This window comes from Danio aesculapii, chromosome 14 (genome assembly GCF_903798145.1).
Source record: "Danio aesculapii chromosome 14, fDanAes4.1, whole genome shotgun sequence".
In the NCBI taxonomy this organism is placed as follows: Eukaryota; Metazoa; Chordata; class Actinopteri; order Cypriniformes; family Danionidae; genus Danio; species Danio aesculapii.
The window spans coordinates 27281258-27303006 of record NC_079448.1 but is presented as its reverse complement, the minus strand read 5'-3'; the positions used below and the strand labels follow the sequence as shown (position 1 = coordinate 27303006).

Below are 21749 nucleotides of genomic sequence, written 5' to 3'. Positions count from 1 at the left end.
AAAGAACTGCCTTTATCAGGGTAACCGTGATAACAGGGTAACCTTGATGAAGGCAGTTCTTTGCCGAAAAGCATAGGAGCTGTTTTTAAGGATGTGAATAAAGGCTTTTTAATATTTTTTCCCACATTTCTTGAGTGCCTTGGACTGATTTTTGCTGTTTATATTCCGTGTAACATTCTGTCATTGGTCTGAGATCTGGTGGAGGGGTGAAGGGATGGGTGATAAGGCAAGATTCTTGCAGATCTAAGATTAGAAATTATTGTTTTATTGCATGGTATCTCTTTTGTGAATTCCTGAGTTTAGAAAAAAAAAACATGTTCTCAGAATTTTATTGCAGTTTACAAAATGTCCTGACTTTTTAAAACCGATGTTGTAACACAAAGTACCAGAAAGTGTAAGACGTTCCATTCAGTACATTTCTGACAGATAAGATAAAAGCCAATATCCACTGGTCTAAATGCATTTGTCTGGGTAAGACATTAAATATCATTAAGAAAGAACCACTAGGTCACTTAACAGTCTGGGCAAGTACACAAACGCATTATCTACTTTGGTCTTCAATTTGTGTTTGGTGTGCTGCGTAAGCAAAGAGCTCATAAAGTACAGGGAGATTGTAGTCATCTAAACAAGTTCAAGCGAAAGAACTCCACATTTATCTTTGTTTGTCCCTTATATATGTGAAGCGAGCAGAACTTAAAGCCAATAATATTGCGGAGCATAACTTCTGAATTAGACTTAATTCCTCTGGGTACAGCAAACCCTGATGGTTTATCAGGAATATTTGCTGCTTTGCCAAACATGTTCTCTGAAATCCTAGCCTGGTGTAGGTAATATAGCACAGGAGAGAAGGGCCAGAGGAGTGTGCTTCTCAGCCTCATCTCCTCGCTTACTCTCCCCGACCTTTCTTTCTTTCTCTCTGGGGAGTCACTAACTTCTCTCATCTCAAGCAAATCACAGGCCCCTGATTGCGTCTATCACAGAAATTGCGCTGAACCAGACCAATGCACTCTGACACCGGCCACTGCGAGGAAGGGCATGACTGAGCAGGCTGCCATCAATATCAGCATCTTTAACTCGCAGTCAATGAAACATATGGGTCAAGTGCTAAGTAGTGTCTGGAAGCTGCTGAAGATTGAGCTCTTTGTAATGTCTCAGTCATTTTTCATTTTCTGTTAAGGATGTTGTTGTTAACTAGAAGCTCATGTAAGGACATGGGCCACTGTCCTGAACTTTCTCTTATGATACGGCTGTCTTATGTGACCACTTAATAATAATTAAAGGTGCTATGTGTAAGTTTTTGACTCTTCTAAAGTATAAAAATACTATATGTTTGCAGATATTTAAGAAACATGCCAAGTGAACATACTTGTTTATCTGAAAAACAATGCTGACGTCACATATTCTGCTTTGAAAATGTGCATTATACCAGAACGTCTGTCTTTGTTTTGGTCCCTTTAACCTGCCCAATACCAGTTTAGCCAATTATGTTTCAGCATCCCGGATTGCCTTTGTGGAAAACTTCATTCAGTCAGGAAGGCTCTCAAAGCACACGACCGTGACCGAATGTGACCCTTCGGTGGACATTAACAGCCTCTGAACGTTTCACATGAGGTGGTTATTAATTAGCAAATAACATAAACATTACAAACGTAAACATTAGGTGAGCAGGTTACATTGTAACCTTATGTCCTAATAATACGCTATGTGATAAGCATTTGGGCTGTTTACACGAGACGAAACATGACAGAAATTTAAATACAGCCATTCACAAGCATAGAATAGTGCACTTATTGCACTACAACATAATGGTCAGGTTTATAATCTAATTTATACATATTAAGCTTCTTTAACATTATTAAATGTAGATGAGTCACAGTTCTAAAGTTGAATTTCCAACTTTTTTTTTGCCAAGATCTGATGTGAACTATCTGCTGCTGCTTTCAGTAGTATGGCAATAAATGTCATGTAAATGGCATTCAAACTCACATTATTAGCATTGAATACTGAATAAAGCACACGTGGTGTACCTGAGGTGATCATTGTCATTTTCTGTTTTTGAAATACAAGCTGTTTCTAAAATACAAATTGTGTTTGTTAGGACAAAAACTCTTTTTAATATGGAACATATTCCTTTTATTGTGTGCCGTTGTTTTATTTACAACACAATTTTGTTGCTAACATTAATCTGGCAACCTGCTCTTACCTGTGTTTTGAACCAGGGGTGCAATACCTAGTTCAACCACTGGCTGCCAAACTTACATACAGCACCTTTAAAGATGTAATGGAAATGTAAATATATCCAGACATAGCTGAAAAGTAAGTGATCAATACATTAATACATGAACATGGCATACAATGAGCCTCAAACACTGTTTCCTCGTATTAGCTGTTAAAGCATCCTAAGCTGCAATGCAGAGAATATTGTACTTGTAATATTGTATAAATTATAGTCTGGCAATAGAAAATAATGACATATTAAATAAAAATGCTGGCAATAACATCTTATTGCCTGATTTATCAGGGGTCGCCACAGCAGAATGAACTGCCAATTACTCTGGCAATTGTTTTACAGAGCAGATGCCCTTCCAACTGCAACTTGTGCACTAATTGTTTAACCTTATTGCTGAGAAACGTGGGTGTTTCCACTCTCCCATTCACACACTACAGCCAATTTACTTTTTTTTTTAGTTCACTTATGCTGCATGTCTTGGGGGATGTGGGGAAATCGGAGAACCCCCAACCCATGCAATCATGACCAGAACATGCAAACTTCAGACAGAAAAGCCACCTGGTCCAGCCGGGACTCAAACCAGTGACCTTCTTGTTGTGATGCAACAGTGATAACCACTTAGCACTCCTGGAAATAACAATAAGGTGATAATTACTTGCATGCTAAGGCTGATAAATGTTACATGGCTAATACACTATTTCCTAAACAAACTAAACATACTGTCCAACACTAAACACAACAACAAAAAATGTTTAAATGCCAAGTGAAGACTTTCAATTTTTTATCTAACATTGAGACAAAAAGTTTAAAAAGTCAGTAGCTAAAACGTCTTAAACTAAAACATATATATATATATATATATATATATATATATATATATATATATATATATATATACAGGCATGTGTAACCAGAACCAAAAAAATTATGCACAAGTATATCTTACTGTATATAGGCCCACGGAATCTGCGTGCATAGAAATCCGCAGATTACTAGCCCATCATTGAGTATATATTTTCTTGTATAAATATCTGTACATTTATATCTATTCAGTTTTTAAATTAATTTCAGTAATATTATTGACTAAAATATATATTTTTAAATATTATTTACAATTCAGTTTGTTAAGTAATATTTTCTGTCTTTTAGTAGATGTATTATATTAGAGACTTTGTTTACTAATTAAGTGGATCTAATTAGATTCACATTGTTAACATTAAATAAAAGTTTAAAAGTTATTATTATTATTATTATTAGAGAGAGAATAACGGCACAGAAAAAATATATATTGAATGAAATCCTTTTCAGAGTACTTTTTCAGCTGACAAAAACATTCTGCTGAACAATGAAGAGTTATAAAACTGTAAAAACATTGACACCCAATCTAAAGCCATCCTGCATTAAAAAGCTAACATAATTAAAAAAAAAAATTATTGTGTGAACTCAGCTTTAGATTTCATTCTTGTTTGGTGGCATAAAGATGGTTCAAGAGCAAACTTTAAATATACACTTCACGTCAGCAGAAATAGGTGCACACACAATCATGAAAGATGTATGACTAACATTTAATGTACTGGCTGTTCATTCACCCTTTACGCACACCTAGAGGGAAGCAGTCGACCTATTTTTTTCCCACAATGAAGCGAAATACCAGCATTTGCACATTTCAGTCGTAGTAACACAACTGGCATTGTACCAGTTCTATACATAAAGGGAAAAACTGACTATTATGAAGAGGAGTCTTTGTCAATTTCTGTACCACTCTGCAGGAGGAGTAGGAGTGAGAATTCACAGGAACAATGGAGAGGTGCATATAATTTGGCTCCACACATGAAAAAGCAGAAAGATCTGGATGCTAGAGAATTATATAGTTTGTGCTAGAAAATGTGTTACAATACAGAGTAGGTGAAGGCTTTCTCATAGTGCTTTCAATATGTGTAGTGAACTAAATGCTACTGTAAGGAGAGAATGCTCAGCATCAGCACAACAGCCTCTCTTTTTTGTTGATTTAGTAAGTGCCTTACAATTGATATGAGGCAAGACAGAGTACTAGACATAAAAATGGTTCTGTCTGGCTGATGAGTGGACTGGACAGTAATACCATTTGCACAGAGGAAACCTGATGTGAGGCTCAGGGCATGGAAAGAAATACTGCATATGAAGTCTCTTTCAACCATTTCTTTCACTCTTTAAGGAAATAATATAGTGCGACCTCAAGTTCTCGTGTTCTACTGAAAGCTTTACCAAGTCAATTTGATCTTGTTGACAAGACTGTATGGGGTCTTGGTGGGTTTTTATATATTTCTATATTTCATTTTTTGAATTTTGTGGTATAGTGCTTATGAGCAAGTGCCTATTTGTAAAATTCTCCCTCCTTTTTTCTGGTTCAGTTTTTCTTTGTTTGTTTTTTTATTGCCATTGATGGCTCCATGATGAACATTTAACACCAATGGAATATTTTGGGTGGTTTTGCCATGTAAAAAGATACTTTAGAATATGAAATGTTTTAAATTATTAATAATTTATTTTTTTTATTTATATATTTTTTTTATTAGGTTCATTTTAGGTCAGACAATAATATATACATAATATTGATGCATATAGATAAGCACTGATACAATTATACAAACAAGAAATTATCAGGAAAACATAATTATACACTAAATAAGTAAATAAATAAAAGGTAAAATCCCACAAATACAGTTGAAGTCAGAATTATTAGCCACCCTGAATTTTTTAGCCCCCTGTTTATCCCCCCCAATTTCGGTTTAACGGAGAGAAGATTTTTTTCAACACGTTTCTAAACATAATAGTTTAACAACTCATTTCTAAAAACTGATTTATTTTATCTTTGCCATGATGACCGTAAATAATATTGGACTAGATATTTTTAAAGACACTTCTATACAGCTTAAAGTGACATTTAAAAGCTTAACTAGGTTAATTAGGTTAACTAGGCAGGTTAGGGTAATTAGGCAAGTTATTGTATAACGGTGGTTTATTCTGTAGACTGTTGGAAAAAAAAAAAAACTAGCTTAAAAGGGCTAATAATTTTGACCTTTAAATGGTTTTTTAAAAAATGCAAAACTGCTTTTATTCTAGTCGAAATAAAACAAATAAGACTTTCTCCAGAAGAAAAAATATTTTCAGACATACTGTGAAAATTGTCTTGCTCTGTTAAACATCATTTGGGAAATATTTTAAAAAGAAAAAGAAAATTCAAAGCGGGGCTAATAATTCTGACTTCAACTGTATACACAAAGATATACTAACATATGATAACATAAAAATAATAATAAAAGAATAAATGAATGAATGAATGAATACATTTTTGAAAGAAAATAAAATAAAAAAGGCAATTAAGATATAGGTGTCTCCTTAACAAAATTTAGAAAAGGGCTCCAGACTTGTTCTAGCTGTTCTAGCTTTTGTTTTTTTGCAAACCGAATCTTTAACATTTGAAGAGCATGTAAGAAATCCATTGCCGATAAGAAGGGGGGGCTGCTGACTTCCAATTTATAAGAATAAGTCATCTACCCAGTAAAGTTGCAAATGCTACATTATTGGCCTGTAATGAATTTCATTCTACATATTCTGGCAGGATTCCAAACAGTGCAGTAAAGGGATTTGGGTCTATTGACAATGGAAAAAAAAAACAGCAGAAAAGCACCTAAAGACTTTCCCCCAAAAAATCAGACAGTGTTAAACAAGACCAGAAAGTATGTAACAGTGTGGCCAATTTGGGCCAAGATCAGGGAAAATGTTGAAAAAAATGTTATTTGAACAACGTTTCACTAACAGTTGGTTTTTGGAGAACCAAAAACAGTTCTTCTAGGACATCACTGTGAAAACCCCAAATATTTAAGAATGTGTGTTAGTTAAACACCCTGGAAAAGACACAAGAATTCAGTTACCCTTCAAAACAACATAAGTTGGTCTTTCCATCAGGGTTCATTTTGATATTCATTTAGCTTTTATAGCTACATTTTCTCAGCAATTTTTTTTTTCACAGTTTGGTTAAGTAAACAATTGTTGGACCTGGCCTTTTAAGCTCAGTGAGCAAAGATTTTTAAGATTTATGTATGTGTGTGCATTTTCTGAAGCTATTTATAGATTAGAGAAGCTGACAGAGGTTGTGAGACATGCGGATTAAAAAGGTTAGATAAGGAGAAACAAGGGAGTTGAGAGCAAATCCATGTTTAACTGCAACAATGACAAAGATTACATTTAAAACATTTTTTTTTTTTAAATGAGCATGCTATTGATGTTTCCAGTTCCGGTTTCTGAACTATTTTATTTTTCAGTTCCTTTATTGTACTTATGTTCCTCAAAACCAATATCAATGTGCTTGCTCAGTAAAATGTTAGTTTAGCTTTTTTACATTCATTCTCCTATAATTACATTTTAAATGTATTTGTGCATTAGTGTAATTTAGTTGATGTTTTCCCATCAATACTATAGTTTTGCAAAAAATAAAACAAACATGGTTAAAATAGACAAACAGGGTAAACACAAATTAACTGTGGGTTTACTATACAATAACCAAACTTAACCATTTAAAAATAAACAAATAAGTATATATAAATATTTATATAATGTATATAATATATAATGTATATAAACTCTGCTTACACAAGTCATGATCAATTAGCAAAATTAAATAACAGTTGTCTCTACACTTTAATTACAGTAAAATGAAAACATTGACATTTTTTCCAGAGGCAATTAATGTAATAAATGACTACTTTTATGATTAGTGAAATTAAATAAAAAAATCATTATTAATGATATATTTAAATTAGCCTAACTGCACAAATAGGTTAATACATATATAATTATATGCAATTCATTATGATAGAAAGTGTATCATGCGTTCTGTTTGCTAGCCAGGCTGTTAAAGACAGTGTTTATTCGTTCAGACTCACGTGCACGTTTTGAAACGTAACCAACGAAACCACTTCCTCCACTGTTGTATATTTGACAACGACACTGGACACGCATTTCTTGAAAAGGGCAATAGACACATTGGAGGTGGAAGTGGTGTGAAAGAGGAGGGACTTGAGACTTCAGTTTGCGTTTCACTGTGGGAACTGAAGGGCGCTCGTGCTCGGTTCTGCCGAACTGACCGTTGAGCCACGGAACTGGTCGCGCGCTCCTCACGCGCGATTATAGTTTGCGCTGACAGCAACCGTCACACGTTAAACTCCCACAACTGTGCCCGACGTAGACATTCCGTAAACCCGGTAAAGCTTAGAAGTTGTCCGTTTCTTTCCAAGCGCCTCTCTTCCATGCAAGGATGTGAATTTCCACAGGAGGATTTAAAGTCGTGCCATGGTTTTGACCCGCGCGCTCCTCACAGAAATGGTGAGTGATTCATTCATCATTAACGCGCTTTATAATTGCCCTGACGTGCTGAAAACTATTCATTAGTCTACGGTGTTTCTTAGCTAAAGATGAATAAACCGAAATGTTTGGACTGCTATGAATCACACGGTGCTTAAAAGTGCCCTTATATGGGAGTTATATATTAAATTATGTGCTCATTTGTCAAGACGGGTTTTTAAAGTCTTTTCTGAATCGAAATGCATAATACTGACACACATAATAAGCGTCATAAATCATAATGCTCAATGAGACTACTTTCTCACATTTATCAGTTTCAGTTCTTAAGATATGAAGCGTATATCCCTCATGTTTTAATCCAGGCGTTTCATTCATCAATATTCTATTCAGAAACAACTTTCACAGCTCAGACGGAAGACATTTTTTTAATGCTCAATTTTACAAGAAATGTTATTTCAACAAGTGGCTAAGAAATGACACAGTCTCTTTTAGTGCTTCCCATGGTCTTTGACGATCATTTATTATTCATAAATACAAATGTCATAGACATTCTTCATATTTGATATAGCATTATGCAATCTAAACAAACTGTCACTGAGGACAGAGTGAATTCCGTGTACCTTGCCCAAAGGTGCAACAAACACCTTGACTGACCCAGTTGATGTGACTCTCATGTGCTTGAAGTGTGGATTAATTAAAACTTCCATTAAATATTGATGCCTTATGATATTTAAATATTAAGAGGCTTTAATGATACAACAGACATTTAAAACCGAGCCTCATAATATCATTCAGTTGATACTGTTTTTTTCTGAGGGCCACTAAAGCCATAATTAGATCTGTTTTTAAAAATCTGTTTTAATTTGCATCTTTCCATTCAGCCTTTTTTTCTGTGGATTTTCGTAGCTTACAATCAACATTTAAGTAATCAGCTGTGTTGACTGGATGCTGACAGTTCGGTAAATTTAATGGCAAGGTAATTTCGTGATTGTCACATTTGGAAAGCGCTCTTTCTCCATCACCAGGCGGTAATCCTTCTCCATGATTTGTAATTATGAAGTTCTCCAGTGACGCGGAAAGCAAGGAAAGAGAGTGAGCGAGTAATGAACACTTTGGAGTTGTCTGTGTTTTTGATATATGAATGATTGTAAACCTCGTACAGTGGGGAGACAGAAACGTGTACTGTTGAATGCAACTTAAATGAGGATCGGCTCACGGTTTTTGTCAGAGAGCATGTATTTATTCAAATGCCAGAAGTAGTACCTGTGGAATAATCAGTTCTGAAAAGTGCGTAATTTCAGTTAGATGTTCCAATCAATGAGATGACAATCAGATGCAAGTTTCAGAGCCGTTCCCCATAAAACAAACACAGACTTTGGCTGTTGCTATCTGAGAATATACTTCCAACTACAAGTTTACAAAGTCATTCCCTGATTAAATAAGACGTTCAGAAAAAAAAAATTGTCGAAATGAATGAGACACGAATGACTTTCAAAACTATTCTCAAGACTAAAGACTTTGACCTCCATAAATTCAGCGATAACCAGATACTGTAGTGTTCAAATAAGGAAATAGTTTAGCTAACTTAATTCATAGAGTGCTCAAACACCCGAAGGCTTCTCAAAATGTTCTTTTTGGAAATTATTACTTTAAGTAACTTCGCAACACGCTAACTAACTCTCATTAATATTAGAAGATTCTTAGGTAAAGGTTAGGGAAGTACTGTAAGTTCACATGGATCTCTAAAGTTACTTATTGCCAGTATAATGTCTGTTGGTGGACCATAAAAATAAAGTGTTAGCACTTTGCTACAGTATTTACTAAAACTTTATTGACTTCTTTCTGACATGTAGTTGCTTGTACAGTCAACAGAGCATCCAAAGGAAACCATAAAATAAGGCATTACCTTTTAGTTTTATTTCTTGCAGTAGGAATAGCAAAGCACATTAGGGTAATCTGATGAGTGTTGTTGTTGCAGAACAGCAGATGTGAATTTGCGAGACAATATGGGAAATGTGGGAGAAAGACACATTTGTTAGACTACATAATATTGATTTATATTAGTTGGACTGCCTATTTTCCATTGATGTTGGATAATAACACGCTTTAAATTGTCAATAAGCTTGTTATTTATGAGCTGGCTGTATTGGAGTGATACAGTATTGTAAATTACCTCACAGAACCTAGTCAGTCTATAGGATATAATGAATATAAGGATATAAGGATATAACAGACTAAAATGGCGATGTTATGTGCAAGAAGTCAAACATTAAATGTGTTTTGCTGTATTCAGTGCTTGTTGAGCCTGAGTATTATATTGACATTTTATTTGTCTGCTTTGAGGAGGACATTCTCATCCTGTATGTCTAAATCTCCTAGATGTCACAGACCCCCAGATAGATTCATCCTTGTTCGAGACATTTTAAGCATCAGTATAGTTTCTTGTAAAGACATAATTTTATACTGTGAATCTATTCACTGTTTTTACTGTGAAATAAGAGTACTATAAAGTAATATTTGGTAAAATATTTTGCATTAATTTTATTATTTTAATTTTTACTATTTATGTCACTGATTTTATAGTTTTTTTATTGATTTTATTTGTTTATTTAAATAAATAATATTTTTTATCAATTTAATTTTAATTGTATCATTTATTTAATGTAATTGGCATTTGTTTGTTTTAATATAATTTTTTATTTTATTTTAAAAATGTTACATTTTGTGATATAAAGTCCATATATATATTTTATGTGTTGTTTTTTTCTTCAAATAAATATAAGGTTATTTTTTTATTTCACAATTAAATTATTTAATAAATGAACATTTATTTGTACATTTTTATGTTTCTTCTACCAATATTTCCACAGAGCCCCTAGCTCTCCCTTGTGTCCCTCTGGAATACAGGTTTGAAAACCCTTGTTTTAGTAGACTTGACTTCCAATTTCTGGAATGTCCCACAGGGAATCACCCTAATCCAAATGTGTAAGACCCTGATAAAGACAATATCCAAGAAAACACATGGGAAAAGGTTATACTTCTATCCAAAAATATCTTCAGTGCTCATCTAAAGTTTGTATGCTAAAGCTCAGAATTCTCTGTAGTCAGAAGAGGCAAAACTTTTTCGGGTCTTTCAAAATAAGTACCTTATCCATCCTGTAACCTGATGGGAATATCATATATCTTCCCCTCCACCCCTCTCTTTTGTTCAGTTACAGCTTCTATTGTAAGGTAAATGAACACAAATGTACAGTTCATCCAGAAAAGCTCAGACAGGATACTTTTGGTTCATGTGTTCTAAGATAGAGGGCAGAGACTAGACCTCTGTGCTAATATATGGACCGTTAGCAATAGGAAGAGTTCATCACTTATCCTGAAAGGTCCTAGGTCAATTTGCGTTTATGCAATAGTGAATGCAGCGATCAATACTGACGTGCCAAGTGTGGAACGAATGTGTTTTGATGGATGGCTTAGTGTGAGGCTCTGGCTTGAAGATCAATACACTCTCCTTTACATTGCATTAGAGCCCTGTGTAGAGCTTTAAAACAAAGGTGAGACCCAACAGATGCCATCATGCAGCTCCTTTTACCTTTCCTGTAGCTTCCTAATCAATTCCCTCTTTTGTTTAATCACTTTCTGGGCCAAAGGTGTAAATCCATTGAACAAAGTTTACCGTTTTTAGTGAGAGCCATGTTATACATTCTTCGATTTTGGCATAACTGATCTTAAGGATTAATGAGTCTGGGTCATGGAAGCGATTGGGGTGATTTCATTCTCTGTTCCCTGTCTTGAACAACTTGTAGAGGGAAAATCATTAGTTGGTCCAGAGAGAGAACTTGACGATTCATCTCAATGCTGTCAATCACCACATTCACGTGTTACAGCACAGATAATGGTCTTCTCCGTGTTTAGATGACTGCAGTTTTAAGAAAATCTTTTTGGAAGTTTTAGTGAGGTCCTGATAGCATTCTCATATGTGTCGATCTGAATAATTTTATAAACATATATGTTTATAAACAAAACTACTGTATTAAGTTTATCAGTCATTCTAATTAATTTGTAAAGTTATTATTTAATGAAGTAATAATTATTTCACAGTAAGGCATACAATGTCTTGGACTTTGCAGAGCTTCAGCTAATATAATTCAGTTAAGAAGACCAAACATTTTGATTCATGATTGAAATGTTAATTGAGGCCTTGAGACGAAGAATCGTATTGAGTAATACAAATACGAACATAAATATTACATATTATTATTTTACTTGAATATAGACAAGAAAAGCTTCTCAGTTTTAAGGAGATAGCGTTTTTTGTGTCAGTATTAAAAATCAAAAGTTATTGTGATTTATATTTCTCAAATGTGGAGGAACGGTATATGTCCAGTTAGTGTGGAATACCAGTATAAATCTAATTCATCACATCACTTTAAACCACTAAATATCTGATTACTTTATCATAGTTTTAATACAGTAACAAAAACTTCACGTTAATATTAAGCATTTCTTTCAAGTTTATTGTTATTAATATTATTTAAAAACAGAAAATGCTGCATAAACAATTTAAAATTCATAGATCTCCTTACAGTACAGGCAATAACAATCAAGTATTAACAATAAACACTAAATAAATAAATACAATGCAGACATACAGCTAAATATTGTCGTTTATTAAGAAAAGCTGGCGCAGCGCACCTAGTATACAGTATACTTCAAACTGTTTTCGCCCTCCGCTATCTCATGATATAAATAAATATATAAACAAATAAACTCTGCTTGTCGTAGTTTACACAGGACTGGCTGTAAATATGCATGGATACAGCTTTATTATATATGGTATGTGGTTTATTTTGATTGGTTAACTGTTTTTGTGCTGTTTAGTGCTCCTCAGCACATTCAGAGAGAAAGAGAGGAGATCACATATACGGTTCTTCCACTCACCTCTTTCTGTGGATTTTTCCCTAGTTTTTGTTCTCCTTTTCAATTCAAATATGGTTTCCCAACATCCCTCAAAGCCATCCATACTCTGTCCTTTAATTTGTTCATGTCGGCTCTCCTTTTTTTGCAGAGGATTTGCCTTTTAATGTCCGAAGTGCACATGACAGCAAGTGGCATCTCCATTCTTCTTAGTGGACGTAAACGTTTTTTTCACTTCAATCTATTTTAATGTTTAAAATGCAGACTCTTGGTCTGTAATATCCCCAAACCGTTTGTGTATACAAAGTTTACACATACAAATAATGTCACATCTCTTTTTTAGAGATGTAGACATTTGAAGTTTGTAAATGTAAAATATGTTACAGGATATATAGCTTTTACACATTTAATGAAATATATTAAGTGTACAAGTAATTATTAATACAATATTAATTTGCTGTTAAAGGTGCTGTATGTAAGTTTTTGACTCTGCTAAAGCATAAAAATACCATAATATGTTTGCAGATATTTAAGAAACATGCCAAGTGAATGTACCTGTTTATCTGAAAAACAATGCTAAAGTCAGATATCCTGCTTTGACAATGTGTTTTCCGTGCCGGAATGCTATCTTTGTTTTGGTAATTTTAACCTGCCCAATGCCAGTTTAGCCAATTATATTTCAGCACCCTGGGTTGCCTTGGTGGAAAAGTGCGTATTTCATTAATTTATTAATTTAATCATTCAGAAAGGCTCTTAAAGCATGCACTCATGACCGAAATGCGACCTCCGGTGGACAGTAGCAGACTCTGAAATGAGATGCAGATTTCCACATGAGGTTATTAATTAGCAAATTATATAAATATTATTAACGTAAACACTAGGTGAGCCGATTACGTTTTAACCATGTGTCCTAACAACACGCTTCATGACGAGATACACAGTGATAAGCAGTTTGGTTGTTTGTACCAGACGAAACACGACAGAAAAATAATACAGCTGCTCAAAAGCACCGGATATGTACTATATCAATATATCAATTCGAGGTGTTGGTTAGGACAAAAACTCCTTTTAATATCGGATGCCGTTGCTTTTATATAGAACACGATTTAAACCACTCGCCCCTGTCCTCAATCTGGCAACCTGCACTTGCTTTTGTTTTGATCAAGGAGTGCAATATCTAGTTCAACCACTGGGTGTCAAATTTACATACTGCACCTTTAATTTACAGTACTCACCATTGAGACCATGTGATTTTTTTCTTCTTCAGTAGAACAGTAAACATGTTTTTTTTTTTTTTTTGATGAAACTGGTCCTCCTTGGTCCATAAATTGGAAACCAGTCAGTGCATTTTTACCTACATTTTAAGAGAAAAAAACATACAGCAAAAAGTAATTTAAGGTCTTTTGTTCATAATTATAAATTGAAGCTTTATGAAGGGAAAATATTGGCATGTTTAAACGACAACATCAACAAAAGGAACATCTACAGCCTCAGCAAACAGTTTTATGCTCATTCACACCAGTGTAGCACAAGCTTCTTGTCGCACTATGTTTGTTGTCAATAAAGCGAGAGGACGCATGTGTCTATATTGATCATCAAAATGACACTTTGCTTATCCGAAATGCCGCAACCCATATAAAAACAAAGTTATAAACAAACAGTATCAACAGCTACAGTAACTACATCTTCTTAGCGCACTCCTTGTCTCATAGGTTCCTGATGCTCTTGAAAAAGGTTCCTAGTTTCAGAGTGATTTACAGTACATCTTTGGTAGGGAAAAAATCCAGGATCTCCGGCTCCTAGTGTGAAATATCAGAGAAGTGATAGTCCGAGTATTAGAGTGGGAATCAAGGGAGGCATGAACCCGCAGAAACACCTGCAGTTCTCTTCATTAGCCTTATATGATGTCCAGCAGCATTACAGTGCATATCAGAGAAGATCACAGCAGACCATCTCCTGCAGTGCCGGAGCCACGAAAGCACCATTATTTGGAGCGCTGCACTTTTAGGGGGGCTAAAAAGGCCCTGGTTAGTTATTTCTGAGAAAGTACATTTTTACAGTAGCTCAGAGACATAGACACTGCAGTAGTACATACTATACAGGGTTTTTTTATAGGTGCAATTACGCTATTACTTTAACAATTTCAAATTGTTCTTGTTCCTCGCCAAAATGTGTGTAGTAAGTCGTCATATGTTTTGAACTTTGGCTTCGCTCGCTCAAACATCCTCACTGTGAGCTGAAATGATGGGACATATTTGGTAGCATCTGGGCTATTTTCCAAGATACAGGCTTGAGTTTGTTTTGAATGTGTGCTTAATGGAAATCAATAGTAGCAAAGATTTCAAATCAGACAATTAAGTGTTTGATATTGATCTGAAGTGTGCATGTTAGTTCCGGAAATGTACCTTGGGTTTGTTTGTAAAACACTTCAGGAATTTTTGCAATATATATATTTGTTTATAAAAAATAACGCATTAACTAAAGGCTCACTCAATTGGTACAGCAAGGAACTGGCTGTTCTGCTGTGCGCCAACGCTGACATGAGGCTACTTAGGAGATTTGAAAAAAACAAGCTTGCTGCTGTCAGCTCTCGCCTGCTGGTGGATAGAAAACAAACCCAGGAATGGAGCACTTACGCTTCCGCATGCTCTCCTGGCTTGCGTAAATGTGGCCGACCCTGACGCTGATTTATCTCCGTCAGCCGTCTCTGGACTCGATTGAAGAAATCTACTGTTTATAAGTGTGTTCAAGAATGTTAAAACGTTCCACATGCTTTAGATCAGATCAATTTGTCTCTCCGTAACCAATGCAAATGTAAATCTCACTTTAATTTGCTTTGTGGGGAGGTAGAGCTATACAGAAGTATCCTAGATGACTGAGTATTGGGCTGGAGGATGTTATTGACACAGTAAGAACAATATTTGTTCTGGATTATATCAATTACTCTTGTTGTTTTCATTGTGAGTAGTTTAACTGCTGCCAAGGGCTCTGTAAAAGTCCAAATTTTCTCCAAAGAAAATGAATTTGATATTCAGATCAGGTTTTCCAATTGTGTTTCCATAACAAGTGCTAAATAATCAATTACATGTGTATTGCTCTGTCTTCAAGGTGACCTCTCTGTGCATATTTTTTTGTACATTGTGTACTGCCATTTGAATGCACACAGAGCGACGCGCTGACATTATCTCAGCTGATTCCAAGAAAAGTCATTATTTCATGGTGATATGCAAATATATGCCACAGGGTATTGTGGTAAGAGTTAGGGAGCCGCTTGCCACCTGACTGATAAATCCAGCACCTCCAGCTGCTCGTACCTGATCCCTGCGTGTTGTTTTATAGACCCGTTGCACATTGTTTTGCCTCTGCAAACCCTCTTAGCTCAGACTGGCTTTAACTCTAACAAAAACAGCGCTCCGCAATCCATCCAAGTCCTCTCGCCGCGTCTGCTCTCCACACGAGTTTGCACAGCGTCTGAATTCCAGGTCTGCTGCAATCCAAAAGCTCCACATCTGACACTTACACTACGAGTGCATGAAACCCAGACAGCAAACTGTGAAGTATTTACCTCTGAAGCAAGGCAAGAGAGAAATCATCTTAGTTTACCCTGGCAGAAGAGCACCAGCTTTATAACCCCCATATGAGATGCCACCACGTCCTTCGCATCACATCCTTTCTGGCTCCAGAAAATAAACACTTAGAGCTACAGCCCACTTCAGCAGGCGAAAATGGATTCCCCCAAGCTTTTTTTTCCCCCCTCACTTTGGGCTTTATCCATTAAATCCATTTGTATGGGCGACACAAAATGGGATTTGTGGGCTGGCTTATTTTGTCAGGCTTTTTGCATTTTAACCAAATTGATTTAACGAATGATTCGTAGATTAATGTGTAGAACATTACATTTGTTTTATGAGACTCAGAAGAAGCTTGTACTGTTTCACACATTCCAATATTGTGATTCTTTAAAGGCCTCAATATACTCCCAGCTAAATATTTGGTAGCTCTTTCTTTCCAGAATGTATAATAATTGCTAATAAAAGTATTCTTAAAGAATTATAATAGCGCATGCATAGTCACCTATAAACAATCACCTAATATAGATGTATACCCTTTTCATAATATCGTATGTATTTGTTAGGGGGAGAGTGGTGATGAAAGTACCATTTTTTTAAATAAAAACCTATTTTTAAAAGATAATGTTTTAGACAGAAATATATTTTTGCTGTGGTAACTAACTCATATGTGGTCTATCAATATTTGGTGGTATTTTTAACAAATGTAGAACAACTTCAAAATAATTTCACTTTAATCATAAATTACACAGTGCTACTTTTGACCCCCTCAGTAGGGACGAAAGTAATGCACAGGCGGGTCAAAAGTAACACAACATTTGCTAGATTTATTGGCTTAATCTTGTTTATTTTAAATATATGTAAGTATGACCTTGTTAATGTTTATTGCAAACATATTTTGTCCTTTATTTTTGCAAAATATATTAAACTGCATTTTCATTTTAAATTTCACTTTCATCAAATGTTTCAAAAGCAATCCAATGATGCAAAATGTTAACATTTTCGAATTGAATAAAATTATCAAATTAAATAAAAAATTTTTTAAACAAAACAATTTGTGAATATTTTTTACTATTATTGGCAACATGCATAATTTTTAATAAAACATATGAATCAAATCACTGAAAACTCTAATGTGGGAGTGAAAAATAAGGTCTGAAAATTAGCTGAGGGACATAAATAACAGTGTTATTTTTGTTCCCACAGAAACTCTTGCCATTTAAATGTGATTTGTTTTTGAACAGAAAAACTCATCGCAAACTTAAGGATGTGCTATTGCACTAAATAACCTGTAGATTGTGATGCATGAAAAGAGAAGCACAACTTGTAATGAGGAAAAAAGAACCACTACAATAATTTACTTTCTGCTCTTAAAAACTGAAATATGGACATATCCGTGGGACATGGTCCCATAATCAGGTGATATTTGGAAGCTCCATAAAGGGTTGCATGCTTAATATGCTGTTATATCCTGGAATGCAGGTGTTGTCAGGGCTTCAAGAAAATTGCTTTGTTACTTTTGTCCCACGTTACTTTCGTCCCCACTCTTTACTACTTTACAAAAAGCAGACAAACACCATTTTTAAATACAGAACACACATTTTCACTATTATCTGTGATATTTGTGCCTCAAACTTCTAATGTATTGCTTATTAATTATTAGTTAATGTGTAGGATTAAAAAATAAGATTAAAGGGATAGTTCACCCAAAAATGAAAACTTTTATTTACTTATACTTCACTTGTTCAAAACCTATTTAAATTTCTTTCGTTGAACACAAAATAAAATAGTATGAGGAATACTGGCGAATTTTTAAAATCTTTTTTATTTTCACAATATGGAAGACAGTGGATGCCAGCAGCCAGCATTCTTCTTTTGTGTTTAACAGATGAAAGAAACTTATAAAGGTTTAAAACCACATGAGGGAGACTATGATAATGTATTTTTGAATTTATGGGTAAACTATCCCTTTAAGAGTAGTATGTCCTCATGCAGGAAGAGTTAATCTGATGCATTAATATATTAACTCTTACTAATAAACAGCCAATATGGTAGGTATTAAGCAGTTAGCTAAATGTAAGAAATTGATGCTGTACTAAAGTGTTATTATATAAACACTCTAAATATTTTTAAATGCATAAAACAGTTAAAGGCCATAAGATGCAGCACAATCAATGTCAAGAAATGAAACTATAGGAAATTTAATTGACTATATATTATGAATAAACTCATGTTCAGTAATATTAATGTAGTTCATTATTCATGAGATGATACGACACGATTGTAACATTGTTTAAAATGAATTATGCATACATTGTAGTACACTTAAAAGGCATTATAAATACAGGGTATCTTTTTTCGCTGTTCGCCGAGCAATCTTTATGCCTTTGATTAAACCATTTAACATTATGCTTCATAACTACAGTTTAAAAATAGAAAAAATAATCAGAGTTTTCTTTGATATTTCTAAAGAAGGTAAAAAGGGAAAAGAAAAGACCATTTTATTAGCTGCATAAACTTTTCAAGATTTAATTTAATAAAAAGCATTAAACTATCGCTATTGCCATCTGCTCTGTGGCTTTGATCTGCTTTACTGTCTTCATTGAACAAAGAATTCACGCTCTCAGCCACATCAATGAATTACCTTTACATCAGTAAGATAATTTCTGAACAATAAAAGAGAATGAACTGCATTGATGGCTTGATAACTCTACACTCATTCCCTTTTGCATTCATGCATTTACTCGAAGGAAGCCTTGTGTGCTGCGTATTAAATAAAAAAAAATTTGCCATTCAGTTGTCACATTACATATATTGTAATGACAGTTCATTTTCAGAATAAGCTTGTAATACTCAGTCAAAAAGCATCAAGGTTTGCAGGAAGATTTGAGTGGACAATATAGTAATCGCTCACTTTTTCAGAAGTCTTTGTTGTAGAAGTATTTTCCTGTTCCTTTTCTTCATTTTTCATTTCAAGTTCTTCGGTAAACAGTTTTAAGCTATGAAGCAAAGCAAACGCTCAGATGAATCACAGCAGTACTATGTTTTAAAGCTAGAAATGAGACATCATTTCAAATGATACATCATTTGCTTCATAAGGGTCTCTTTCCATTGCTGTGGTAACGGCGGCTGCTTTGGCCATGCCCAGTTAAAGATTGTGGGTTGTTTTGAAGCATGGATATTCATATAACCTCGAAGCATTACAACACAAGCTGTTCTCTATGCTAAACATTAGCAATAATGTTAATTTCGGTGTTAATGATTTGAAAATTTAGCACTGAATGTCACTTGGTCCAGACAGGCTATATAACTGGAGTCATATCTGTAGTGACGTCAATGGATCTTCACATTCACTGATGTATGAAACTGGCAGGAGATCATTCTGAATGCCTGAAAATTGAGATCTCAGCTCCGCCGTCTAACCAATGGATGAGAAACACGGTTGCCATTATTAGTGAAATAAAATGACAGAAAATGACTAAAGACATTCATTATAATTACAGTTATTGGTCAAGAAGAAAGGATAGTTTGAATCTTAAAATAGATCTATACTAATTTGCAGGATCTGTGTGAATGAGTCATTTGTTTGGGGACACTATAGGGCTGTAAGTAGGGCTGCACGATACTGAAAAAAAAATGACATTGCAATTGTTAAATGTTTTTGCAATACATATTCCAATATTGAGTATAATTTTACCAGATGAAATATGTGGATCAATATGGTAAGAATTCATCATTTTAGATTGATTGGGATGATTTTGTAGGGAAGTGCATCTGCATAAAATATACTATACCAATCACAAACGTTGATAATGCGGTACAGCAAAGATACAAAAAAAAAAAAAAAAGTATTTTATGGATTTCTGGAAGTCTAGCAGTATACAGTGCAAAATGTATAATATGACTATTGTGGATGCGCACATTGCGATATCGATGCTGAAATGAAATATTGTATAAGTAAAGCCATAGTTGTAAGCCTTTCTTTCTTAACATCTGATTGTATTTTTTTTTTCAACTTATCACTTCAGTTGCCTATCCCAGTTTTTTGGAGTTAAAAGTTAACTCTTGGAGTTAAAAGTTAGAGTAGTATGTATTAAAATGCTTTTAATATTTAAATGAAAATACTTTTAATTCAGATAACTGCTTCTTGAAGGTTTATTATATATTTAACTAAAACCACAGCAATAATATATATATATATATATATATATATATATATATATATATATATATATATAGCATTAAATAAAAATAAAATGAAAGTGTTAATATTTTATTTCACCTAGTTGCCACAAATATAATTACTTTATATTTAAATGTATAATTACATTTTCAACTTAAAATAAATAAAACTAAAACATAAATAGTGTATATTATATATGAGTAGCAGTGTGATATGGCTGTTTATCGGCACTGGTGGGAGGCGTGCGTTGCCTTAAGCAGGTCGCACACCAGAAGCGCGTATCGCCACACATTTCAGAATTCTAAACATAGGTTTCTATCAGGGTACACACACCGGCGCCGCAGCGCCCAGCCACGACTCAGCACACTGTTCATTCCGTTTAAAATAGCATGTGAATGTGCGCGTCTCATGTGCGATACTTTTAACTGTCATGTGCGCGCCATGTCGTGGCACCGAGCTGCGCTTCTGGTGTGCTTTAGTGTCCAACCAGTGATGATATAAAGCCACATTGCACTGCTACGTGTGTGATATTGCATTTATACAACAGTTTGACAGCATAATCGTGTATATATAAAAAAAATAACACGGAGAGTCTAAAAACCCTTTTGTATGAGGAACTGCTTTCTTCCACCATTCCTTTACATCTTCAGACATCAGAACAGCAGAAATCATTGCTACTTCACAAGCGTCACTTTAGAGCTAGTATTTGAATTATTCTCTAGCGTAATATCTAAAGTGATGACAAAACAGGGGATTTTGCTGACATTTTAAGATTATATGGCTGAAAAGCATGAAATGCCATCAGTCTACAGAGATTTCCCAGTATTTCTCTGTCGCAATCAGGAGATCACAATAATTATCCCTGAAAAAGCCAAAGCAGCGCAAACATTACCAGATTACTGTTGTGTTTGCGATAAGGAAAAGCTCTAAACACATGCGGGCATTTTTACTTTCTTTCTGTTTACTAAACTAGTCTGCAGTAAAGAAAACCAGAGGCTTATTAGAAACAAACAGATGGCCATCCAAAAAGTAACTCAGGGTTACATAAAGAGTGGCCAACTCAAAATACGCATATTCCTGATATGTGAGTCCCAACTCACACCCAATAATTATATGGTATAAATACAGCACTGCAACATACAAAACAGAGAGGTCAACTTAGAATGTCACTTACCAGTTTAATAATGATTTGATCAGTTGCAGTTAAAAAAATGATGTGTTTTTCTCCTTTAAGGGTTTAAGGCATCTTGTGGATGGACAACGTCAACCATCTGCACAATGACAGGTTGATGGATGCCAACACGCTGTATCTTTGAATAAATATCTAAAATAAGGACTATCCTTATAAACAACATGCATAGTTGCAATCTAAACAACTACATTCTCGCCTAAAAAAGCCTCAAAGTGAAGTTTATTTATAAACTAATTTCGAGAGGATCACGTGCTTATGATTGACATGGCTGGCCCCGAGTCAAGCTAATGTACGAACCACCAATGAGACGATTCCTAA

General features: G+C 34.6%; 1 protein-coding gene across 2 annotated transcripts in view; it reads left to right on the top strand.

Moving 5' to 3' along the window:
- Positions 1-7320: 7320 nt before the first annotated feature.
- htr4 (5-hydroxytryptamine receptor 4) overlaps positions 7321-21749 on the top strand; it is a 196577-nt gene continuing 182148 nt past the window's right edge. For both annotated transcript variants that reach the window (XM_056471818.1, XM_056471819.1), the window contains exon 1: positions 7321-7594. In XM_056471818.1, coding sequence (XP_056327793.1) covers positions 7519-7594 — 76 coding nt within the window. In that variant the 5' untranslated portion in view covers positions 7321-7518. The remainder of the gene's footprint in view (positions 7595-21749) is intronic.